This window comes from Python bivittatus, unplaced genomic scaffold, assembly GCF_059951505.1.
Source record: "Python bivittatus isolate LINGU-HERP-01145 unplaced genomic scaffold, Pbiv_v1 ctg000330_np1212, whole genome shotgun sequence".
In the NCBI taxonomy this organism is placed as follows: Eukaryota; Metazoa; Chordata; class Lepidosauria; order Squamata; family Pythonidae; genus Python; species Python bivittatus.
Genome location: NW_028277058.1, coordinates 13,179,140 through 13,206,761, shown reverse-complemented (window position 1 = coordinate 13,206,761; position 27,622 = coordinate 13,179,140). Strand labels below are relative to the sequence as shown.

At 35.6% G+C, this 27,622-nt stretch overlaps 1 protein-coding gene across 3 annotated transcripts in view; it reads right to left on the bottom strand.

Moving 5' to 3' along the window:
* Positions 1-26,632, bottom strand: part of IMMP2L (inner mitochondrial membrane peptidase subunit 2) — a 443,311-nt gene extending 416,679 nt beyond the window's left edge. Inside the window, exons 1-3 of one of the 3 annotated variants that reach the window (XM_088141726.1) lie at positions 26,503-26,632; positions 18,656-18,793; positions 14,835-14,938 (exon numbers count right to left, since the gene is read on the bottom strand). In XM_088141726.1, coding sequence (XP_087997852.1) covers positions 14,835-14,938; positions 18,656-18,790 — 239 coding nt within the window. In that variant the 5' untranslated portion in view covers positions 18,791-18,793; positions 26,503-26,632. Of the gene's footprint in view, positions 1-14,834; positions 14,939-18,655; positions 18,794-26,455 lie in introns of all 3 variants that reach the window. The other 2 variants (XM_088141727.1, XM_088141728.1) reach the window with 2 other exon arrangements.
* Positions 26,633-27,622: the final 990 nt, after the last annotated feature.

Here is a 27,622-nt window from a genome sequence, read left to right as displayed (position 1 = left end):
GCAGGCTTATAAAACAGAATACCATATATTCCAACAGGTTTTACTCACTGTTTAAAAACTGAATCATAATTATGAAATTAAAGATAATTATAAAATTTTAAAAGCCTTTTTTCCATTCTTTTTTCTCTTATCTTTAGAATTTGGGAATTCAGGTTTGTGTTTAGTTTTATTTGTTTTGTTTATGTGTTTTAAGTTTTTTTCCTCACCTGGAGAGCTTTGGGGTTTTTTCTCTTCTGTTTTCCCTCCAACTTTGATTTCCTTTCCCTCACTATACAAATAAAGGTTAAATAACAGTTATTAAATAAATAGTTCTTATTTAAACTATGCAGTCTTTTATTCAACAGTAATATAGTTGTATTTTATAAATTATATTATATATAATTTATGTATTACAAACGATTAACTAAGGTTTTTAAAAAACCTTAACTGCAATGTTTTTAAAGCTTGATAAAACTGTTAGAAAAATAAAGCAGACACACACAACATACCTGTACAATGGTGGAGATTTTTTTTTAAATTGAACTATTATATTCAGCTTTTTATTTAAAAAGTAGTGGATTATTTTTTGAGATTACAAAAAAAAAATTCCCACTAATAATGAAATTTAAAAGTTAAAACAAAACCTGCATCTTACATTTCTACTGTTATTTCATTATTTCCTTCTTGGTTATAATACTTTTATTTATGAGTGTTTTCTAAAAGCCTATTTTACAATCCCTCAAACTGGAATTATTAGGATTTATAGCACAAACCACCATTAGTTTTATTGAGAATACATTTTATTAAATAAATATTTGAACACATACTATTGTCTGTAAGTTTCCCTTTAAAATTGTGTCATACTTTACTATTTTTTTTATTTATCTTTGACAAAGAATAGAGAGACTAAGTACTGGACATTATGTACAGGGTTTTAATTCTGTCAACTTAGTATTATATTATGCCAGGCATAAATTGTATTATGTTTACAACAAAACAATGAAAAGCTCATATGGTAGCTACCTTATAAGTTATGATTTTGCATGAATTTAATGGGCCCTATTATACAATATTTCTGGCCTAATCTCCTCAATCTGGGAAATATATTTTTGACACCATCTTGTTAATGACACCATCATTTTCATATAAAATCTAAGAAATATATCTGAGATACTAAAATTACCTATTTAATATATGTATATTAACTATTAAACTAGTGATTTATCATGACACTTAAAGGACATATTGCAACACTAAAACTGATGCTCTGTCTGTAACTAATTTTTTTTTAAATCTCAAAAAAACTTTTCCTTCAAAAGCAACTGTTGAAGTTTTTTATGGATGTAATGAATTATTATTAATGTTAAACATTTAAAGTAGCACAAAATAAATAATAAGCCATCAAGTATAATGAACAAAAAGTTTAAAAAGTCAAAAGTATTCTCTAGGTGTACTCCAATCTCAAAATAATACAGCAAGCACTTATCAATTTACTTTTAATAGTATGTTAAAAAACTACAGTCAAAATAAATGTCTGGATGCCTCAAGATCTGAAATTTTGCAGATTATGGAAGGAAAAAAGAAACAATTATTTAACCAAAAAAAAGTTAGCTTTAAATTGTGCTAGCAGTGGTCTTTAGTGGCATAATTTTTAAACTAACTTCTACACAGCTTGTTTCCAAAGGAACTCAATAACAATCCTATCATGGGAACTTGGAGGGAGGGAAATTGGAAAAGGAGGACCAACGCTTACTGTATTTTATAATTTTATATGATAGTCAGGAGGATGGGTAACCAGGTCTTAGTCATCAAAATGTATTCCTACAATGTTTTCTGTGAAACAATTCTACTTATTTCCATCTTAGAAGTACCCTTTCTAAAATGTTGCTGCTTAATTCCCTGGTGGTGCTTGTCCCTGATCAAATTCACCAATTATCTTCAGCTATATCAGCAATGAACAGAAGACATGGCTCTCACAATATGTATTCTTAAAATTAGTTTGGATTTTCCAGCAGAACAAAAAACAAAATGAATCCACTCACTGTTTCATGTTTATTTATTATATTGCATGAGTCAAGTTTTGCAAAACTAGAAAATGTCTTGCTCAAATTTTATTGCTCACTAAAGTGCATATGCTAAAGCTGGTTATCTTCTTTTTCCATTGTGTTTTTCAAACTATAATACAATTCTTAATAACATTGCAAGACTACTGTGAATAGACTTCTACCAGCTTATGCCAACTGTTCACAGAACAGCACTAACACATTTTCTCTTTCTACTTACAGTTCTTTGAATTCAAGCCATAATATGATACAATCAAGTTCTACTCACCTTACTCACATAAAAATGGTGTTGACAACAGAAAAATGTCTCAGCTGAACAAATGAGAGCAGCATTTGGAAAGTAACACATGCCAACTGTTCATTAAAAGTCGTGATTAGTAAAATAATGTATTGCACATATTGCATCTTAATATCACTTAGCTGAATTAATAAGCTCTCTCAGAATTCATTTTTGAAGACACAGCTGGTGCTTTATTGGCACAAGTATGTAAGAAAAGACATGCCAGAGGGAGAAAAGCTACAATAGAATATGCCTCAGGACCTGAACAATTTGCCATTACGGAAGGAAGCAAGGATTGTGCATTGTATCAAAGAATTATACCGGAAGATATTAGGCCATTCGTCCACAGCAAAATGGGTTACCCAGGAAGATGATAATCCCAAACTTACAAACCAATGTACAAGAAAATAGATGAAGAACAATTTCAGTGTTTTGGAATGGCCAAGTTCAATTTCAAACTGAAATTGTACAGAAACTATACAGAAATCTTATGGCAAAACTTAAATGACCAACTCATGCTAGAAAACCCTCCAATGTTACTTAGCTGTAACAGCTGGCTATGAAGGAATAGGCCAAAATGTCTACACCGTGATGCAGTGATTGAGCACCAATTAAAAGAAGTGTTTGGTTGCAACTACTACAGTTAAGGGTGGTTACTGAATCTGAGAGGGTGACTACTTTTTCACCCTAATCCTTTGCAAATTGGAAGACTTTGTTTATGAAATAAATTAACAAGCACAAATCTTTGCTGTTATTTGTTCGTGTATCAGTAGGTCTCACGTGAAAGTCTGATAACATTCACAGCAAAAGATATGCAGAGAATTATCAAGCAGCAAACGCAGTACTTTTTCACAGAACGGCACATTTTCAGTTACTGAAGAGACAGGTATTTGCCCTTTTCTCTTTCAGTAAACTCAATGAGATATTAAAGTAAGACTGCAGCAGATTGTATTGAGAAGCTTAAGAGGAAGGTCATCTGTTTGAATAATCTGCCTCAGTGCTCTCAGGGAAATTTCAGATTTATACCAATTCAGATTTGGCTCATAAAGCTGAAAAGAAGTTCCAACCAGGAAATGTTTTTTTTCCTTTTTTTTTTTTTTTAAAGAACTACAAGCGACCACTACACTGTCAAATATGTTCAAACCACAGCGAAGTAAAATCAAATTCAAGGAACCACATATTGGTCTAAGCATTTACCCAATCTTATTTTAAATATGAACACAATAGAATACTGTTATAAAACAATCTGACTTTACTCCAACGATGCTAAAAAAAAAAATGAAGCCAGTTATATTCTAAGAAAGAATACTTATGGCTTAAAACAAGGAGAAAAAAACAGAGAAAACCAGAGGACGATTGGCCATTTATGATGCGCATGTCATGAGTCTGATTTTGACAATATAAATGGCTAATTTCTTAATATTAACACCAAAAAATGTGCTTAACAATACCCAAACTGTCTTTAAAATGTGGTCCATAGCATTGTTACATATGTTTTGGTTATCTGGACAGACTAGCTTTGTTCAGCTAACATAGTACATCAAGTACTTTCGTTCTATTATCTGTTCCAAAGCATTTGACTAATCATGTTAGGAATTCTAATGATAAACATCCACAATTTTATGATTTTTTTTAGGTAAATAAGAACCATAGGGACCTGTCCAAGGTATGAATGGTATGGGCTCTGACTGATGTCTTTGCCAAATTCCCAATCCAGAATTTTTCTCCCATGGTATTTTTCTGAGCAACATTGCTTCCACTGGATCTAATGGAAACTTCTCTCTTGAAGAAACAGCATCACGGTGATCTCTGATCTACATCAAAGCTTCTGAACAGGAAGGAATAAAGTGTTAAAGCTCATATTTCCCCAAACCACAGTGCAAAAACATGTAGCTCTACATAAACTGGTTTTGGCCCTGAGAAATGTAAAATGCTCTCTTTACCTAGGACTAGATTTTAAAAAGTAGAATACTTCTCATTCATGAAAACCAGCCCAATTTCTGTTAACCAAAGGATCACAAATGTTTTGAAATGTTCTAGTTCCTTGCAGCTCAAAGGTCTTTATAGCCCAAGGCTGGGGGTCATGAGTGTAATATAATATAGCTAAATATAATAGCTTAATATAGCTAAAATAGACATTCTGTAGAGAACTTCTCAGGCTTCAAGGAGTCAGCTACTTCTGAAAATTCTTCTCTGCAGCTTAAGATCAGTGTCCAAGGCCCTAAGATACAAATGTGGGCTAACAGCGCAAAGACTCCTAAGTTGTCTTTTGATGCCCATAAGAACTTCTGCTAGAGCTGAAGGAAGAAATTTGGCTCTTTATTACTCATTTTTCAGCTGTTGATAACTGTACTGTTCACTTGACACTTGATCAAGCAAATCAGTATCTGGCCATCTCCAGAAAGGCCTAACAAGGCAGGGTTCATCCATATCAGGCTATGAAAACATTACTCACAAATGTACTGACAGCTTCTAGAATGTTATAGATACAGATAAAATAGATGTATCTTGTATAACAAATAAATTTAGGATATACAGATGTATATGTTTAGTCTAAAGTAATGCTTAGAACTATTAAAGCATGCTGCTTGTTTTATGTCTGATACTAGGTTTCATATACTATCACATAACTACTATTAGGTTATGACATAGCACTCTAAAGGCACCAGCAACTTCTGTCCTGCTGAATACATTATCTGCAGTAGTCAACAAGCATTGTACAACATAAAGAGTAGGGTTTATAGAAGAAATTTCTAGATCATTATCCCAGGGGGTCTTTTATAAATTGTGAGATGAAGAGTTCCTTCAACTTTAAATTTCCCTTGATGATTATCTGTTACTGTATTAACGAAGTTGGGAGCCGAAAACACTGCTGAGTTTTTGTGCCTATCACTACAGCCTCTATTTTCATCTAATAAAGCACATTTCAAAGAAACAAAATTCTTTTAAAATCTATCTAAACACATCTGGGAGGTGATCTGAAGATGCCTTCTATCTATTATATTATTTAACAGAGAAAGCCTCACTAGTCAGCAGTAAGAAGCAACGGGGAAAAGAAATAAGTATCCTTAAGTATCCTAATAGCACCTTAAAGATCCATACATTTCTTATGGCATAAACATATGTGGAGCAGAGTGTACCTCATCAGATGTCCATGTAAGCTTACATGATTATAAATATTCAGTCTTTTAGTAGTACAAAACTCTGTTATTTTACTCCTACAGATAGCTGTGCCTCTGGAACCTGTCATCCAAGTAGCAGTTCACTTCCAATTCTTGGAAACTCCTCAGTTCCATTACTTTGGGATGATGTTGATCTTTTCCCTCCATTCTCTGCATGATCAAGCAAGCAGCAACAAAAGCAAGGAGAAAGAGAAGTGACATCTGTGTGACTTCTCGTCTTTCATTCCATCACTCACTCTCACCAGATGGTGTCAAAGAGGAGAATGGATTCCTTTCCTCATCTTTATCCAAGCTTCTTGAAATCATTAATAACTGATTAATTAATTAGTACTACATTATTTATTATTGGCTTAGTTAAAATAATTCTCTGATACTCTCACACAAAGAATTCCTAAGGTGAACAAGGTGAAATACAATAAACCAGTATGCTACAAAATATAATAAATGAAATATAAAATGTAGTACAGGTAGTCCTCATTCAGTGACCACAATTGGGACTGGCAACCCAGTCATTAACTGAACTGGTTGCTAAATGAAACTGCAACTGTGCTTATGATCTTACTTCAGCTTTCCTTTGGTTTACAGACCTAAGAAGGTCATAAATGTGAGGACTGGTCACAAAGTTACTTTTCATCACCGTTGTAATTGCAAACAGTCGCTAAATAAGGCAGCTGCTAAACAAGGACTACCTGTAGGACAAAAACACAAGCAAAATAGTTAAGACACATAATAATAACTGGCTATTAGGTACTACAGCAAGACTGTGAAATGACAAATGTTATGATGAATAGAAGAATGTGGGCAATATGCAAAAGAAGGTCCACCATGGAACTGATCCCAAATGAGATCCCATAAATCCCAAATCCCATAAAAGGCACAACCAGGGGATCTCTATTACAACTCAAATAGCTGGGCACATGTTTGCCAGAAAAGTTGTTCAGAGTCTTATTGGTAATATCCAGATCATACACTTGACCCAGTAGCAAATGCCCAGTCCACTTCTTTCAACCATAGAGTTATGTTATAAGTCCAGATCCTGCATAGGATCAGCACAACACAGAACCCATTACTGTAATCAAAATGCAAAATAACTTGTCCATGATTTCCATAATACGTGTATAACAATTCATTCAGTATAATATTAAAAATATTTCATACTTAACAAATTAAGCAGAGAGATCTGTTTAATCAAGGATAGAGTATTATCAAAATACCCAGGTGGTCTTCTTTTAAAACAAAACACAATGATTATTTAAATACATATAGATAGTTGAAATTGGTTTTCCAATCAAATTCCAATTCTAAATCATTTATGGTAATTTATATAATTTCACTGCAGGATTATTCTGTTTAGCATTGAAAAAAAACACTGAATTGATGGTTTGTTTTTTTGGAATATTTTTTGCACAATTAATTATTCCACAAATGGCTTAATAGCTTAAATACCACCACACTCAGTTGCAACTGACCTTACATCTTTTAGCTTGGTAACAAGCTTCCCTTAGGCCAACTTAGCAATATTATGAGAATCATAAATATTAAATTACAGGATGTACTATTTAGAAACCTTTCAATGAATTATATTTAAGCCAAGCATATGAATATTGCTTACACATCAAAGCATTTACATCTAAATGGTGTTGCTGATAGAAAATGAATGCTTATATGAGAAGCCTAATTTTTTTCAACATGTTCATTGTTGCATATAATTGAGATTTTTGTGCTGTAAAAAATGGCAATCCACTTCCACAGAAAAATATGGGCAGGTTTGTGTTGACTGTAAACACACTGTAATTTTTTTATACAGATGATGCTCAAGTAGGCAGTAGCACCTAGCTGACCTTGGCTGATCCTAAAAACCTAAGCAGGGTCAGATCTGATTAGGATTTGGACGGGAACCACAAGAAAATGCCACAGTGTAGACATGACTGGATAGCGTAAAGAAAAGAAGGGGTGGGGGGGAAACATCCTGGAAGAAGAAGTCACTTCCATGATGTCACCTTTAACATTTTAGTCATCTTTTCATAGGCTTGTGTTTCTGTTTTATAGTTAGATTAATAATTAATCCTGGAGCATCTTGGAGCTGAGTAGGATTACTCCTACATAAATAGGCACAGGAGTGGAATGTATATAAGATTTGTAATTGAAGAAAGCTCAAAATTGCAAATAAAACAAAAGAAAAACATAGACATTTGACCTACTGCACAATGGTATACACCCGTGTTTTTGCCTCAGATCACTAGAGTCTTATCACTGGAGTGAAATATGAAATAATAAAAATTAATTGTATTTATATATGCTAAGATTCCCATGCAATTAATATTTACGGAAATAAATGGAAATATGACTTTGGGGGTCAGGATTTGATTTAAGTATTTCATGAGTTTAATCATTAAATACGGTAATGATTTTTTCCCTGCAACCAATTTATAATGAACTCCATTCTTTATTACTTGATAGCACAGCTCAGAATAAAGACTACAATTCTGAACCAATGAAGATAAATGGGGACATTTTTGGTATGCCTTAATCACAAAAAAGGTTCTGAATAAATATGTGGCTCAAATATGCACATCTCTCATTTTTGTAGCTGTATATATGTACAACCTCCAGTGATGTAAATACCGTGGACATTGTCAAAGCCACAGCTTTCAAAGCAACACACTGAAAACCTATTACTTGTGCCATGCTTGCTACTTAGAGGAAACCAATACAATTAGTGGCACTTAGAAACAGCATCTTTGTTGTTACAGGGACTAGGACAGCTGTAATGAAAGAAGTATGATCTTCGCTGAAAAGAGAGCCAGCAAACAAAGGATAATGACATTCTCTATCCCCTGGAGGCCTTTTGCATTGCTTGGTTGTGCTGAAGTTTCCCATTATGCTCAGCACAGACTATTTTTAACTTAGTGGGTGGATATGACCTTAGAGTTGACATGCTGTAGAAGCATGTTTAAATGCATGATCATGCACTCCTTACTGCTCTTTGATTCTAAAGAATGCTGACAACTACAGGTTTCCTTTTTAGGGGGAAAAAACACTGTTGCATTAGTGTACACATTCTCCAAGTTCTTTGTTGAAATGTAAAAAGGCAAACTCTTTTATTTAAAATTATGATCCTGATTCTGATCCCTTTGTGAGCAAGGAATCATTGCCCACATACAACTTTGTAGCCTGTTAAACTAAACACAAAGTTAATAAGATAAGAACATAATGGATGTATATTGCCTAATGTTATTGGACACAGTTTTACCTTTGAACTTCTGAACGGTGATCTACATAGCCAAATAAGAAGGCTTTTCCCAGATTCCTATGGAAGCATGCTACAGTATTCAGTGACTCAGAAATTCAGAGTAGATGAAAGTCTGGACTTCAACACCCACTGCTGATTCATGTACGTAAAGGGGAGTCTCTATCTTTCATTATTCAGCACTCAGGAAGCATCAGACTGTCTAATTAAGACTAGTAACAGCTGTGTTTTTTAAAATCTAATTGGATATTTACACTGGCGATTTCCTTCCTGGATGCAAATTTTAAGAATTCCTAAAGAGCACATGTATCATTTTAAGAGAACAAAGTGACTGGAGAGGAACAGTTAATATATGCTTTAAAAAATAAACTTGAAATCTCAGCTTTCTTTCTTTTTTGCTATGTTTTGTTTTGTTGCTAGAGTCATTTTTAGAAATATTGCTTAACACAAAGTCAGAATAATGTTCCTAGACTCTACTAGGGTTGAATGAAAAGTTATGCCTCCAACTCCATAATTTTAGTTTAAATAGGAGTATTTTTATAAACGAAACAAGAAAATAATGCCTAAACTTAGCTCTTTTGTTACCTGTATTTATTTTCCACATAATCACCACCATTCTGTACACACTCCTGCCAGTGATGGACCAGCTTTTTAAAGCAATCACGAAAGAACTCCACACATCTCTTCAACCAGGTTCTGACAATCCTTTCTGCCTCTCCATTTAAGTCAGAATAGTTGTGTTAGAAATTCAGGACAGCTTTGGGCTACTAAAACTATTTGATAGGAAAAGCTAGAATCTTATACTGAGCATTACCTCCATCTTCAATTTTATTTTATTTTCAGTAAAGCAAATTTCAATAAACCTTACATAACTAGTTCCCAATTTGCATTTCAAAAATGCACTTTGGTCAAGTCACGGCTTCTTTGTATTTTCAATAAGAATTATGCCATTAAATTCTTCAGAAAAAATGAGAACTTGCATTTACAATACGTATACAGGTAGTCCCCAGTTTAAGAACAAGTTCCGTTCCCAAAGTCTGTCCTTATGTCAAATTTGTATGTAAGCCAGAACAGTATTATTCTATAATACTGTATAAGTAGTATTGTGTATTTAACTCAAAACATTGTGTATTTACCTCAAATTTTGATGCAATACGCTCCATTCTTAACTATGGGTCATCTGTAACCCAGGCACTCTTAACCTGGGGACCACCTGTACTGCCTTTGAAGTGCAAGCAATCAAAACGTAAAGTTATATATGTATTTAAGGGGCAGATATTTTTAAAAATTACTGTATTGTCCTCACAACAGCCCCAATAATGAATTTTAAACCTTCACAAATAGCTGTTCCTGATTATTCATAAATAAAGCAATACAATATTAATTACAGTATCATTAATGCTGACATTTTCAGATCATAATTTATTAAATAGGCTACTATTAATGGTTGCACAAATAGTGAGTACTTTATTTCAAATTAATAAAAACTTAATAATCTTGTCGCATAATGTTTTGGGATCTATCTACAGAATGTTAACACAGCTATTTGAGTATTCTGATTTTTTAAAACTGTTTTTATTACTTGTCTGATGTTTTGGAATGATTCTCATAGTAGGAAAAATGGATACAAAATAAAAGACACAAAAATGTATTACATGTCAATTAAATTTTCCATTTAAAAGGAACAAGCATAATTTTAACTATAAATCTAATATTTACCAATAATGTAACAAACTATTATCAAAAGTTTCTTAACATTTAAAATGTTTAAAAAATTATGTCTATACCCTGTGACTATTTTACATCATTATAACTGATTTGGAAGCTAGTCTCTGAACTATTTTAATACAGTAATTTCTAATATCTTTTGGTGAACCTTTTTTCTTCAGGGAAGAAAACTGAATAGTTATCCCTTTACCATATTTCATTCTTCCAATTCTAGTACCTTCCAGCTGTATTGGAGCTCAAGTTTCAGCCAGCAAGGCCAACATTCTGATTTTTTTATTCAAGCCATTTATAGAGAGAAATACCCCAATACAACATTTTTAATTACACAGCTTTTATAAAAGGGTTTGTGCTGTCCAATATGCCTAGTTTTAGAACCTAAGTGAAAGACTTGCATAAAGACACCCAATGATAAGAATAGAATTCACATCATTAACACTGAAGCATTTGTAGAAAGAATTCTTAAATCTACTGCCAAATAGCTTGCAGAGGATTATGAGGTTTTTTTTAATTACTGTATTTATATATTACATGTTTTGAATCACCCAATAACCAAAGTATGCCAAAAGATGCAATTTGAATAAAAATATATACAATCACATTAAATAAAATGTCATGAAACTTTGGTAGCAGAGAAAGAGAGTATCATCCAGTGAAACATACAGAACAGCCATCTGCACGCAACTTCCAATAACTCAGCCAAGGGAAACTGGTTTGATGAAAGGGGGCAGGGAAATAAATAGTTAAGTGTAATTCAACTCATCTCTAAGGCATTAGGTAGGCAGGCTGATATAGAAGGATAAAGGAGGCAACAAAGTTATCATCATCATCATCATCATCATCATCATCATCATCATCATCATATCTTCTTATATTTAAATATTGATCTTTGTCCAACCATGGCAAGAATCCTCATATCGCCCCAGACAAAGGCTGTCCAATCTTTGCTTGAAAACTTCCAGCACATTCACAATCAGGAAATACATCCTTATAAAACTTCCACCCATAAGTTCTTGTCCCACACTCAGGCACTACGAAGAATAAATCCTCACCTCTTCCCTTTGACAACCTTTCAGTTATTGGAAAACTGCTATCATTGTCCACTTAGCTTCTTTAGATTCAACATACCAGTTCCTTTAATCATTTTTCATAGGATTTAACCTTCGAGACCCTCAACTATCTCTGTCCCTCTTCTGTGTAATTTTTGTTTTTAATTTTATCTCTAGAACAACAGAAATAGGTGAGATAGGTTGGGATCAGAGAGTCCCCCAGTGAGATTCCATGGCTAAGAATGCAGTAGAACCTAGGTCCTCCCTGTCCTAGTCCAAACATTAGCCATCACACTTTAACAACTATACTACACAACAGATTTTCATTTGATATTCCTTGTAACTTATGTTATTCAATTCATGCCCCTCAATAATGTACAATCTATTCCCCAATAAACCTCTGTAAATTTGTTTAAGAATGTTCCTCACTTTTATAAATGGGTTTGTGCTGTCCAATATGCCTAGTTTTAGAGCCTAAATGAAAGACATGCATAAACACACCCAGTGATAAGAACAGAATTCACATCATTAACACTGAAGCATTTGTAGAAAGAATTCTTAAATCTACTGCCAAATAGCTTGCAGAAGACTATGAATATCTTTTAATTAATGTACAGTATTTATTTATTACACGTTTTGAACCACCCAATAGCCGAAGCACACTAAAAGATGCAACTTGAATAAAAAATATATACAATGACATCAGATAAAATGCAGAATGAAAACGCCATACAAACTAGGCAGCAGCAAAGCAATCATTCAAAATCTTTAAAAATCAGTATTAAAACACAATTAAAAGCCAATTAAAAAACAGTTTAAAAACCTGTGAAAATAGAAAGGCTGGTGCCAAAATAAGGCTAATGTAGGCACCAGTTGAACATTTCTGCAGAGGCAATTCTATCACAGAAAAGCTCTGTTCCTTATAGAGAGCCACCTCACCTTCTTGGGTAAAGTGACCTGCACCTAGATATTCTTAAGCTATGGGTAGGTACATGTGAAAGGAAGTAAGCTCTATGCCAGGCACTTATACTGGAAAATACTAGACCAGATGGAAAACAAATCTATCATAAGGTGAAGAACAAGAGAGGTTTAAAGCAGATGCTCCTTAATAGATCACAAACTCATTATTTAACACCTAGTCAAAAAATACTCTGTAGGGCTGAAACGTTCTTTATATACAGCTTTTACAAATTTCTAGAGGCAGACTCTGGGACAAACTTGAGGATGCTGACAACAACAAATGACTGCACAACTCACTAATAAGCTATATACCAATACTTATTTGAGAGTTAGAAATAAATTGAATGACTTCATTCTAATTTGGTACCAGTGCAAAGAAGTGTTACACACAGTTCCACTTTGTTTTTAACCTCTGTATTAATACCCTAGTTAAGGCCTTAGTTCAGTATACCATCACTCTCTTAAACTGGTAGAACAAAAAATTCCAGTATTGTTGCATGCTGATGATGCAGGGCTACTATCACAAACTCTACTTGTTCTTTGGTCTCCAAATACTGTAGCAAGGAACACCTTCAAATTAACTACCAAAAGACTAAAATAATGGCATTTGTTACAAGACCCAAGCTACATCACTAGATTATCAAGAGAATACAACAGGACAGATTAAATGTTTTAAAATATTTCTGAGTAGTACTTTACTCTTCCAGAGATATGACTAAAGCATGCAGTATTGATAGGCCAAGGAGTACAGGTGCTTTATGGTATTATGTGCCCCAAACGCAGCCTTAATGACTGGAGTTTGGGATGCAGAAAGTTAAAAGCAGAGTTTTGATAGCAATTAAATATTATCGGCTAAAAAGAAAATTCTTTCCACTTGGCTTTATTCCATATATATTTCTTGATAAATTCCTAGATGAAGCAGGCTGTAACTTTAAAACTATGCTCTCTTGGACTTTCACTTTTAAGCTTTACTCACCCTAAGCTATGAGCAAGCAGTAATGACCTCAAGACAACTTATCAAGGATGTAGACCTTCAAACAGAAATTAGTTTCCAAACTGGCAGAAATTGAGAGTGTTTCACTCGCCCCCAGAGGAAAACCTGGCAGCTATCTCTTTTCATTTGTGTCCCCTAAATATAGAAGAACATTTGCTAAAGCAAGATTTCACTTGCTACCTTCAGCAGTCTCACAGGGTAGATTTAGTAACATCCCACTCAAGGAGTCATCATGCTTTTGCAGATCAGGAACATCAGAGAATATTATTCATCTGCTTTTATACTACAATTTTTAGACAGGAAATCATTTTAAGCTTATTGATCCTATTCTGCTGAAATTCCCAGGTCACATGGATTTATTTTGCATTTCCTTACTTTTATCAGATAAAGGATATTATATATAACGTGGCTTTTTTTCCCAACAGCTTGTAGTATTAGGCACAAGTTAACATCTAGACAAGACCTGGGCATTGTCTTATGAATGACAGTAGAGTACAATTTGATTCTTATTGGGAGAATATTGAATAGTAAGCAAGGAGTAGCCTAGAAATTTATTGTCTTTGTACTATTTACTGTCTTTATGTTACTGTTTGCAAATATTTTATTCTGCTGGCCTTTGGCTGTAATAAAGATTTACTTATTGCTAATATAACAAGTAATTTAATACTTTGAGAATGTTAACAGTAGACATTTAAAAATATACTTCCCCAACAATCAGTTCTAATATGCAATTTTCAGCAGGGAAAAGCAAAGACAATCCTCAGTGCTGTCTATGCACCAAATACTTTAATTATAAAGTGAAAAAACAAATTTTGTCTTTGGAGCATGTATTATCCATTTGCTTAATGTCATTGTGTCTGTTATGCACAATTCAACATTCATTTCTACATTCCATTAAGAGTGGAACAGTCTGTATCCTTTAAATGTCAAGGGTGTACTAAGCAGAGAAACAGTGCCACCTTATGGCTCCTGATTTTATGCTACAAGAAAAAAAACACACCTCTCAAGAATGACCAAACATATTCATGGCCATGCTTCTGTAAAAATGAAGCACTCTCAACATCATTCAACATACCATGCATATTTTTCCATATTGAAGAAAATCTGTTTTGCTCACATCATATTTATCACAAAGTTCAAAATGTGGGCTATATAATCTTCCATAATCATATTATTACCACTGCTATTGCATCACTGCAAGTTACTTACATCTGCCTAGACTACCAGCAAAACATACACAAATAATGAAAATTCTTTGAAGATTTAGAAAGCAATGGTAACAATTGTACAACTGTCACACATCAATAAAGAAGAAAACAAAGACATGCTGCAATTTGCTTAAAGTTACTTACACAAGTGAAACAATGTCTCCACGTTGTACCTCATAATTCCGAATACTCCAGTGGTTTAAAAGCACAATATCGGATACGTGCTGTTCCCCCGGATTCAGTGAAGGCTGAAGGGATTAAAAAAGTTTTAGCATTCACAAACAGAACGGCCAAATCAACTTGCATAACAGTTTCTTCTACCTGTGTCCTCTGAGAAGTCCAGAATTCTCACCAATATATGTTGGTTGGGAATTTGGGAAACAAGAGGCCAAGAGGTTTGCAAAGTGTCAGGCTGAGGAAAGTTGTTTACAAAATGATTAAAAGTGCCAAAATACATCACATGGGACATCCTATCTACTTGTAGCCCATGCCACTTTGCCTATGCTGTGCATGTAAACAGAGGCTGGGAATGTGAGGAAAATGATATATGAATATTACTATTCTGCAAAGTCAATCCATCCTGCTCATCTGATCTTTACAGTTAAGATGCTGAAAAGACAGTTTTGAAGTAGCTTAGGGAGAATTACTAAGGAAATACAAGAATTACAAATACACTTCATCTATAATAAATCTAGATGTCAACACTCTTTCATGTCATGGGGAATAGCATTGCTTGCATTTATAAAGTCAAGGCTATAGAACTATATAAGGGGAAATACAATGAGATTTATACTTATTACATGAAATGACATCTACTACCACTTTTCAAAATTCTGTTACGAAATATTAGAATTGCTTCATTTTTTTCTAGTCATAACAAAAACAAGTCATGATAAACAAATGTGGGAGATCCTGAGATTAAATTATTTATCTTCTTGGTCCTCCCCCCAAAAGTTTGTTTTTATTTTGCAAATTATTTCCATATTGCCTTTCGTCAATCAAACTCTTTTTGAAACCTAAATATTAACATCTTTTTATATCTAGGCCATCAACTGGACTAAAGACAGCTACTGTCAAGATTTCAACTGTCACTGGAATTAGCTCCAAATGGACCATGACAATTACACTGCTTTTACAATTTTCCCAGTACAGATGTAGTAGTACAAAGTGGCACAGCTGTCACACAAATTGTAGAATCAGATGCTTTTAACCAGCACAAAGCCTTAACTTCTCTATGGATGCTTGGGAATTTTGTTCATATTTTTAAATGAAGCAATCTAATTTGCAGTTCTGGGACTAATATGCAGAATAGAACAGAGGTATCTTTCAGTTTTCAAACGCCCTGATTTTGCAATACATTTCCCCTTCCGGTTAGTAACAAAATGTCCACCAAAAAAATGGGGGAAATATGTTTAAAAGAACATGAAGGTATATGTGTGTATGTGTGTTTTAAATAATAAATATATGGGATGACATGAAGTTAGGAAAAAATATGCAAAAAATATGCAAAATCAACAAGGCCTACAATTAGATCTACTAACCACAGTCATTATCATCATCAACAATAAAAATGGACATACTTCAGCCATACTGCATAAATTATAGAGAAGAAAGGAATCTGTCAAACAGTCTCCCTTTCAGGAATAACCAAAGAATATGGGGAGAAATTATAACAGTTCCATATTGGCTTTAATTCAAAAATAAAATATAACCACTGCTTCCAAAAATACTATCACTGAAAATCTTACTGAATCTCACTAACTGTGTTTTATAGTATAATCATAGGACTGAAACTACCAAAGACTTGATATTTAAGGAACAAATTAAGTATTTTTAAGGGAGTTATTTATAAAAGAAAAAAAATATTAATTTCAAAACAGTAGGGATATTATGCTGATCCTAAGGGTTTCCCTAACACATACAACAACATATCAGGTCATTCAAATGACTTACTTGTGTTTGGAGTGGAAGATTTAATAATTTTTGCAACACAGAATGAAAACCGACAAGCACAGGTTCATTCTACTAAAGCCCTAACCCACATTTTTTGGAATACTTCAGATTGGGAGTTTATACTTGTATAAGGCTACCTCTCTAATTTTCAACCTTTAGTTAATTTCATTAACTATGCCAAGATGAGCTCCTGTCTACTAGAGAAAAAAAATGGTTATTGTTCTTTTTACTGTACTTTGGCTGTTCTTATTTTCAGGAAATTACCATAGCAGATTATTTACAATCAAGTATAAACTGCTGAAGACTTAGAACACAACTAAGACGACACTGATGTGTTTGGGAACTGATAACTCTGTGGTTACTAACACTGCAAAACAGACAGATAAACTAGCGCTGCAAAACAGATATTCCATTTCACTCAATTCTGGCATATTAAATGCCTGACTTGTTAATAAAACAACATTCTTCAGAAAGTGTGCTGCTGCATTACACATAGCCTTGCTCAGAATATTAAAACAAAAGTGAAAATAAGAAAGGCAAACCATATTACTTGTTTTTTCTTTTTTTTTAAAGAACTTTTAATTTTGGGCACAGCATGAGCCTGGATAATGAGTACACAAAACCAGCTAGAAGTCTGAAAGGTCTATTACAAATCCAATTCTTGTAGATTGTACAGTGAACACTTCAAGTAAGACAATCATCGCACTGATGCAAGTGTGTTATCAATGAGTGTAAGATGTCATGCTGACTAAACTTCACTTTCTACTACGTCGTGTAGCATTTAAATATATTCAACAAAGAGAGATTTGTCACACTGTCCTTTCTCAAGCAAAAGAAAAAAAGAAAAGAAAATACATCGTTATAGGAGCATCTTCAGTTTTGTATTCAATATTCCTCTCAAATTATCAATTAATTGTCATAACTTTTTTTAAATAATCTGCACCTCAACCACTGTAAATGCTACTCTCCACATTGACTGTTGCTTTGAACATCACAAACACTGCCTTCGTCACTTCCTTAATAAAATGATATCGATATGCCTATACTGGAAGAAGGTAGCTTAGGACTGCCATTGCGCTTACTAGCTGTGTGTGTTTTAGCTGGAATATGCAAGAGCGCTTGAACGTAAGATTGCCCAAGTTTTGTCTGAAATGGTGCAGAATGACTAGAGTTGCATCATACAATCCTGCTGGTCACATATCTTAGGTTTATAATATCCAGTGGATTGAACTTAATCAGATCAACCCCGTTACAAAAAGAGACAACTGATCAGGTCAGCATCCTTAAGGAGTCAATCAGAATCCTTGAATTCCAATGAACTTAAGTTTCTTCCCTTAAGTTTCTCCCCAGATGAAAGTTATGATGCCTTAATGTATCACTACAATTGACATGCTCCAAGTAGCCTTCTCCATCAAGCCTCCACTGTGTGGTGAAAGAGCAACATTCAGCGATGCATGCAACAGGGGAAATAATGCAGTCCTTTCACATTGGAGCTCAAACTCATGCAAGATGCCACATTATTTCTGTGAAAGTGTGAGAAGCTCTTACACTAGGCTTCTCATCAACATTTCCCAGAAGCATCACATATGCCTCTGAACACAAGTCACACACATTTGTCAAAAAAAAGTCAGCACAAATATAGGAAAATGAATTCTGCATTAACACCTGGCTGAATCATTTATTTATCTACATCTCTTGATTCATCAGGAACACTGTGCTTAAACCTCTTTCTCTATTTATAATGCACCTCAAAGACACTGAAGTGCATGTTTCAAAATCATGCTCAATAAAATAGATGTACTTTATATTTCCCTCAAATGCAAAAAGTATTTGCCTTGATAAGAGCATTAGAAATGGCCATCTTTGTGATGAAAAAGCCTTTGCCATACAGAGAATATCTTTCTAGTGCTGCAAATTACATGTTTATTCTGCCTTTGAAATTGGATTGTCTCTTAGTTCTAATTCAGGCCTTCATACCTAAAAATGAACAGGGCAGAAAGGATCCTTGTTACCTGCATTGAAGCCCCTTCTACTCTCGCTATACAAGCCACTCTGTCGAGGAAAGTGATAGTCACAGGAACAGCCACAAAAAAACCTTTCAAAAAGGCTTTAATGTACTTTCTCCCAAAGGCTTGCATCTGCGTCATAATCTGAAAGATAAAATAAAACCACAGTATAAACTGGACTTCAGAACAGACAAATCACTTTCAAAATTGTTGAATGCAAAAAAATAATAACAATGATACAGAATGTGTGGGCTGAGTTACCTTTGCATCCTTCCAACCTTTAGTTCATTTATAGCTATTCATGTCAGAACGTACAGAAAGTTTACCAGCCATTAGACCAGTGTTTCTCAACCTTGGCAACTTTAAGATATGTGGACTTCAACTCCCAGAATTCCCCAGCCAGCATGCTGGCTTGGGAATTCTGGGAGTTGGAGTCCACATGTCTTAAAGTTGCCAAGGTTGAGAAACACTGCATTAGAGTGAGGCAGACAATGGGCCAGATGCTGCTGGAAGGAGGAGTAAGGTGAATGTTGTCAATTCATTATTTTCTTTCTTGCCAATTGATTGCTCCCTAAAGAGCTTCCTTTTGAGAAAAGGAAACAGGTAAAAATTGCTTTTCCTTCCTTGAACCAAAGTTTTATCTTCATCTCTTATGCAGTTGGAAGGACCCTTTCCATTTTGTGCAAGAGCTACTCCACACAGTCTCATCAAACAATAGATAGAAAATAATTTATAAAATGATGAATTAAAGAAATTATCTTCATCTGCTTTCTAAAATAATCATTTAAAATGATCACAAAAGATTTATGAATAATGATGATTATCTAGTGCTGCCATGAGGACTGATATGCTGACCTGGCTGCTAGCCAGGGTTGTTGGGGGAGATGTTGAGGCAGCAGTTCCATCGGTCCAGCCTGGCATATAGGTGTTGGGGACTAAGGCCTGGGGGGACATCCAACTCCTCAGTTGCTGGGGGACATGCTGCTGGTCTGCACAGCTGCCTGTGAAGGCCAGAACTCAGCTGCTTTTCTTCTTTTACTCATTCCATATGCTGGCTCATAGGAGCAGAACAGCCACCAGGCCAGGCCACCAAAACCCATATGCCACACAGTACTATTTTGCAAAGTCAAAAATACTGTCAAGGGTAAGGAAGACAGACCTATCACACTTCCACTCCTTTAAATCACAGCTCAGTCCAACTATCAGGCTTTCCCCAGAATCCCGAATTAGAAAGTTCACAACCACAGAATCAAGGTCACAGCTCTAAGATATTTTTATTGCCAATACTAGAAAAGTCCTTAATAATGAAAGAAACTAGTTACTGGAAACTCAAATCATATATATAGCAGTCCCATGAGTCAAATCCATATCTTGTTCTCCTGGTTGGCATCAGTATTTCGTTATTTTATTGGGCCAGTCTGGTCTCTGGCCCTTTGTTTATCATCTTGGCAACTCTCACCCTCACACTAACCCAATCACACCAAGAAACTGAAGGATGCAAAGGCAACTGGGTTCAAGCTGAGACTACGCTAGGATAAAAACATCTTGCTTCAGCCAGTCCTTCCCACTATCATTTGGAAACAGCATGGCTCAAAATGTTCTCTTCACTCATTACTTAGCAGGGTGCAACTGGTTTCTATTATTAGCTCTTTCTTACGTTGCATAAATAAAAATCACTTCAGTCTTGCAGCCAACTGAAAAAACTAGTCTCCATTCATACAGAAAGAATCTTCTGATTCACAATAACCTAACAATTTTTATGGTACATCGTTTAAAAGAATTTCCTATTAGCATTATATTTTGAAAATGGCTGTTCTGCGTGAAGGATACTTGAATAGCAAATATGTTGTTTATCATATTAAACATTTAAACTAAAGAAAATCCTCAAAACTTTAACTGAGCATTAAAGCATTGAGCCTAAATGAACCAATCCCACATTGTGTTAATAACACCAATTAAACCTTAAAAATGAAATGGAGAATATATTGCCTCTAAAAATATTTGTACAAAGAAGTAAAATACTGGCAAGTTAAAATTATGATATATATATATAAAAAATCAAGCAAGCTTCTGTAGATTTCTTACAATAATTATTGAAACCACATCTCAAAAAAAAAAGCAAAAGAAATTATCTAACTTTGAAAACTAGCAATTTATGCTAAACTTCAAAAAGTTCTTTACATTATGTGTAAATTACTAAAAGCAGATGAGAGAAAGAGGGAGGGAGGGAGGGAGGGAGGGAGGGAGGGAGGGAGGATTTATTTTTTCAAAATAAAATTCTTGGAACATTTTTATTTCTCTTAAATATAATATAGCGATCCATGCCTAATTTGAGGTGTATAGTAATAAAAAGGGGCAACACAGAATAGCATATTGCTGGCCTAGCAAAGACCAAATGCATTAGCAAATAACAGGTCTAAATCCAAGGAAGCTCGTATTGTGCAGTTTAGAGATTACAGCAGATGGAACACAGCATTATCTGGACTGAAGTATTAGTGTACAAAGGTCCAGGAACTATAATGGGTCTCCAGTGGGTACTACAACATATGGAGCAGAGATGCTATTTAGATTGATCTCTACTTTTAAATGTTTGTTTTTATTTCCTATACTTGCTTGCACAATAGAAGACACTGCTTATCAAGCTGCCTGTAAAAATTCAAGTAATTCATCAAAAGCCTCAAGTCACACTGGTAGTCCTCGACTTACGACTGCAACTGGGACCGAAATTTCCATCGCAAGCACGACTGCATCACTTATCAAGAGCAATCCCTGCAATCCTGGTTGCCGTTAACAGAATCCCATGATTGTTTGACAGAGGCAACTTCCTGCTGGCTTCCCACAACCAAAGTTAGTGGGGAAGCCACCCAAAGTTAAAAAGTCCCACTCCTACATGCATCTCAGTGGCTGCTGCTGGATGGGGGAGGGAGCGAGGGGGTGCACAGGAGTGCGGGGCGGGTTGGGGAGAGTGCATGAGAGGCATGGCACGGGGAGAATGCACAAGGGAGAGTTGAAGAGGGTGAGCAAGGGTGCGAGAGGGCGCGCAAGAGGTGCTGCATGAGTCAGGGAGGGGAGGGTGCACAAGGGTGCAAGGGGATGCATGAGAGGTGCCACACGGGTTGGGGAGGGTTCGCAGGGGTGCGAGGGAATGCATGAAGAGAGGCCCTGCATCAGTTGGGGAGGGTACACAGGGGTTCAAGCGGGTAAGTGAGAAATCCTGCACAGGTTGGGGAAGGTGTGCGAAGGTGCAAAGTAATGCATGAAAGGCACGGTGCAGTTCAGGGAGCCAATAGAGGCAAATATGTGTAGCTCAGGGTTGAACTGTGGAGTCCTTGGGGTTCTCTGAGCTTGGTTCTTGAGCAGAAGTTAAACTTTACCTGGACATTAAGGACCACTCAAGCTTGTGTCTCCACCTTGGCTACACCAGCTCCATCAAGCTTGGCACTGGGTACATACTTGGGAATCTGGAACACTGCCCTCATGAGTTTAGACTGTACTGTGTCTAGAGGAAATCACTGGGATATGGTCACAACTGAGCTTCACACAGCTCAGCAAACAACTCAGCTTCAGACAGTTTGAGGAAACAGGCACAAAACTCCCTCTTCTAAGGAGAAAGAAATAAAACTATCCAGGCAACAGGAAACCACTTCCATAACATTGCCAAGTAAACTGCATAGCCATAACCACAAGTTCAACCCAAAGGAGTTTTTATTTTTAAATAAAAATACCAGCATCAGGTTTTAACCACTAGAATTAACACGATCCTATTATCTGAGTAACAACTTAGAATTTTGCGTGTTTATTTCAGATTATAGAGCAACTGATAGAATCCAACTGTGTATATGTATGGCTTCCACTTACATACCAGGGGGATGACTTCTCTTTGCAACCCAATCTGAATCTTCTAAATCTGCTCTGGAAGCTTAACCTCCTAGATATACAGGAACTTGCTGAGACCATCTCATGGTTTGAAAAATGGGATAATATGACATATAAGTAAAACTAACATGTCCTAATCATGTGAATCTGTTTGGGATCTTTTTCAGCCATTATAAATTATTTGGACTATAAATTAGGCAAACTATAAATTACAGCTGCAAACTCTTCAATAATATGGTAATAAGCTAGAATAGGGAATTGTTTCATGCTTGGGAATTCATTACAACATAAATTTATAATGGGAAAATACTTCTTTAAAGCTGAAAAATATATTCATGAATATTTATTCAATAATGAACTTTAGATTAAAGGACTTTCCTAAATATGTCAAGTGTCTTAATAATATTATAATCAATATAAAAAAAGAATGTTGTAGTAGAAATTCGGAGGTGGACAGCCTATGTCCCTGAGAGTCCTCTTTTTGTAGCTCTTTAAGGCTTTCCAACTACTCTCACTGAAAACTGATAATATGGCCTCAATGAGAGAAACACATAAAACTATTGGGTAAGCCCTACTAGACAACAGGCTTTTTAGAAAAACACGCACACAAATTCCTCCCAAAATCTAGCTTTGGAGATCCACCCATTTTATATCCCTGAGACCCTGAAAAAGTTGTCTACGCTACAGTAACAAATGGTGCAATATGATAAAAAGCAAGGAATGGGTTTTAAAATACTCCCGGCTTCTTTGAAACATAATGCACTCAATTTTTGGCGTAGTTAAAAAATTAAGCTCTTTCAGTACTACAAAATTATATCCAATGAAACATGGCAAAGTGTGAAAATGTAAACCATTCGATTACTATGCTAACGTTTATGATTTCTGATGGCAAAACATAATATCACAATGTCACAATGATATCACAAACCTTCATTTGAAGACTACACTGTAGAAAACACTTATAAGGAATTATACAGAAACTAGAAGAAAGAATGAAACCATTCCCCCTTAGTAAGATTAAATTATATTTGAGTTCACTATGTCTTATCCACACTAAAAGTCCATCTTCCCTCTCCCCTCTCTCAAAAGCTTATGTTTACACTCTGGCATCCAACATACATTTAATTACTGACTTCATATTCTATGAAATCAAAATCATTATGTCTTTAGAAGTAGTTATCAACTGTCCAGAGTATTTTGAGAGCAGGTTAGGTATATACTTATCACCAGGGTATTCTTTAATCTACCCCCCATTCCCATCTTTTTCTAGATAAAGCTAACTCATCATGGGTATAAAGACCTGGCATTTCTCTTGCATGTATTCTTATTTCCCATATATTATTAAAATCAACCTACTTTGGTTTAAGGCAGGTCATGCAGGGGATCTGACAGATACCAAGGGATGTATATGCACATACACTGGTGTCCATGAATATCATGTACAGGATCCCAGGAATAAGGTTACCTTGCATGATCCAAAAAAGTAATTTCAACATAAAAAAAAAAAAAAATCCTAGCAGCACCTAGCAGCAGTCTTTGTTTCTACAAGCCCATAGGAAATACAGTCAGATCTGACCTGCTAATATAAGTTAAAAATTCCCATGCTAGTTATGATTCCAGCCAGTTTAGAAAAGCACTTTTTTTTATTATTTTAGTCCATTGGAATTGTAGCAATAGGATTCTGGGCAGAAAGGTAGCACTGAAAATGAGTACTTTGTCTTGCAGTATGTTCATTGCCATTTATATAATTGTTTAAATTAAATGCATATATTTTATCTGGCTACATCTGGCATGTGCAAAGGGAGGCACATATATTGGGGATTCCAAAAGTTAAGTTGTTCCAGGTTTTGTATGTTTATTTGTTTGAATCAGTCCTGAAGTAAATATGTGAAAATTCAAGATGGAGATCAATATTGGATTTTTTTTTACAAAATTTTCAATTGTTCCATCCAATGGTGATCAAAGGGTTGGAGGATTGTTTTGTTTTTATATAAAGATTGAAAAGGCAACTGTACAAGATTATTACTGGCTGTTCTTCAGCTCTCACACTTTCAGCATTAATGGATAGTGCTTACATACTTCTGTACTGCCAGGTCTGAAATACTATAGAGAGATGAGTTGAACTCTTATACTCAACAGAGATGTGCGAATGCTTTGAAAGAGGAGTTTCACCACTCAAGGAAACACATATTCAGCAATTCTCTCCAGCTGGGTCTTTTTCCAGAATCAAGTGGCTTCTTCATCAGCTTCTCTTGGAAGTTCCCAAGGACATCCACCCCTTTTGCTTTGCTGGGCATGCATATCCATGGACAGACAGCCAAGCGCAGCTTAGAAAGCAGTCATACAAGCCTATGTACATGTCTGCCTTAATGAGGCAGAGATGCTTTATACCCTTTATCCCTGCATTGTTAAGAGCCTCTGTTGAAGAATTTGTACAGCACTAATAAATATTTACATACTTTTACCCATACAAAGAATTCTAGATGTCCCGGCCTGGTTGAGGGAGTTGGCTTAAAACTCAAAATACTGAAGTAATGAGTGAGGTGTTGGTTTGGACATGACAAAGAAAACCATCAGCAGTGCCAATTTTCTTTTGTTCTCTTTTCACTTGCTGTGCTGTTGTTTCACAGCTATCTGCTACCAAGCTAGAAGAAGTTTCATTTTACTACTGTGCACTAGTCAGCCTCATTAATAACAACAATAAAAAGCTGGTTTCATTCAAACATGCTAAGCTATATTGTGAATTTTGCTTCATACAGGGAATATTTTTTTCTTACAAGAAGCAACAAATTCAGCCTTATGGTTTAAATCGACTAGGGACTTTACTACTATCAGAGACTTAATGTGATTTTTCTAAATAAGCAAAACTGCCTTTAAATAGTAACAATATGGCACCAAATTTTGACAGTATAATAGTAAGGAATTCCAGTGGCCTCAAAAATGAGCTGAAAGCACACTGGCTAGTTATTCACCTCAGCTTCACATATTATATGAAGGCTACAAACAATGGATAATTCAATAGACTATAATTAATAACATATGCTTAGCAAAAGTGCAAATCCAGCCATAGAGGTAACTTTATGATGTAGAAATATTACCTCAGAACTGTTAAAAATGGTGTTTAAAATGGTGTTTATTCAAAATAATATTCCCATTTATAATGGTTAAATCTAAGACCTTAGGCATAATTCCTCTACAGCAAAAAAATAGCATTTATCCCTGAAGACACAAGAACAAAAACACCATCCAAGGCAAAAAATACAAAATACTTGGACAACCCAAACAAAAAGGGGTTATAGTCAGGAAGCACTAGATTTAGCTTATGCTTTTTTGTGTTTAAATAACACCATCCAGCTACAAGATAGTCTAAAGCATCTTGCAGCACAATTCAAAAAATTACATACAGTGAAATATGTGAATTAAAATACCACTTTCTTCAGCAATTTCAGAGGTTCATTTCAGGTTATTTTGTGGTAGCTGTGTAGAAGTGCCACTTTCTTCCCACTTTTGCAAGTTTGAAATCCAACCCAAAAATATGGAAACCAGAACAGTTGCTGGGTACAGTTCGTTGGGAAAGAAAAAAGGTAAAGGAATGAAGAATATTCACATATGTGCTCCGTACATTCCTCTATTATTTGTTCTGAAAATCTAGTCTTGCTTCTTTATTCAAAAAGTGGAAGGAAAACTGTAGACATTCCAAGATTTAAGAAATGTGTTCTATACATGCTCAGAGGAACTTTTTTCCCATTCTGAGGGGATCTGACATTACACGAGACAGATGCACAGGACTGACTAAGCCAGAAGCAAACACATCTCACCACAGGTTTGCCCGGTAAGAAAACCCAGCAAATATAGTTTGTAAAACATGATTTATACTTTTACATTCTGTACGAGTCCGCAACTATAGCTTTTGCCTCCTTGCTTGCTCACCCTGGGTGGCCCACCTTGGAATAATAAATAAAACACTCCGTCCCAACCTCTTGCCTTTCAGATGCGTTAAAGCAAACGCCGAGCACGTCCTTCTCGCCTCCCAGCCACGCTCTGTTCGGCAAAGCAGAAAAATTCGCCGGAAATACCCGGGATTGGCCGGCAGCGACAGTCAGCGCGAGCAATCACGAGGCGGCGCTTCCCAGCTGTAAACTCTGGACGCTGCGTCGCTGCGTCTCGTCCTGATTGGCGCGGACAGAGAGGGGCGTGGCTAGCAGGAGCGTGAAGAGCGCTGCTGCCGATCAGGATGGGAGCAAAGTTTCAGGGCTGTAATTTGCAGAGGGGGGCGAAGGGCTTTTCTGTTAAGCTGGCGGAATTTTTGGCTTCCTACCAAGGTTGTTTTAAGTGGCAGGGGCACTCATGTTATATAAAAACGGGTTGAGTGGCGTTAGATTTCTCTGTTAAAACTGTCTTAAGTGGTAGAAAGTCACGGTTTCACACCCCAAACACTAGTTTGGCTTGGAAAGACTTCTCATTTTGTGGCACAAGCGTGGATTAAAGTTTCTGAGGTTTGTGATATCCCTAAAAACACTGTTTAGTGTCAGACATGGATGAGGAAAAGTATGTTCTAGTAGCTCTGCAGAACGATGGACAATGGAATGACTGAACCTCTCAGACTATCCCACTCACCTGAAAGTAAACCTTGTTGAAATCAGTGGGATGTAATGTGAAGCAGATGGTGTAGGGTTGTACTAGACATCCTTTCCCATCATCTCACAGTCCAAATATACAATTTTTCCTGATGTGGCTCCTTAACAGGAAAAGGCTTTTCCAAAGATATATACATACATACATATGGAGTCCTTGGGGCTAGCCGGGTAATGAAACGTTTGCAAGAAAAGAACCAAGCTTAGAGAACCCCAAGGACTCCACAGTTCAACCCTGAGCTACACAGGGTTCACCTCTATTGATACATACATATTTCCAAAGCCAAGAAGATGCATTCCTAAAAATATTAGAAAAGCCAGCTTCTGAATGCATAAAACAACTCAATGCAGTTCTAATATAGGTCACCCAGATAGTACTCAGAAATTGTAGACATTGATTTTTGTCTTCCATGGCTCCTGACTTCCATCATAAAACATTTAGTCAGTGCTAGCTGTTTTAACT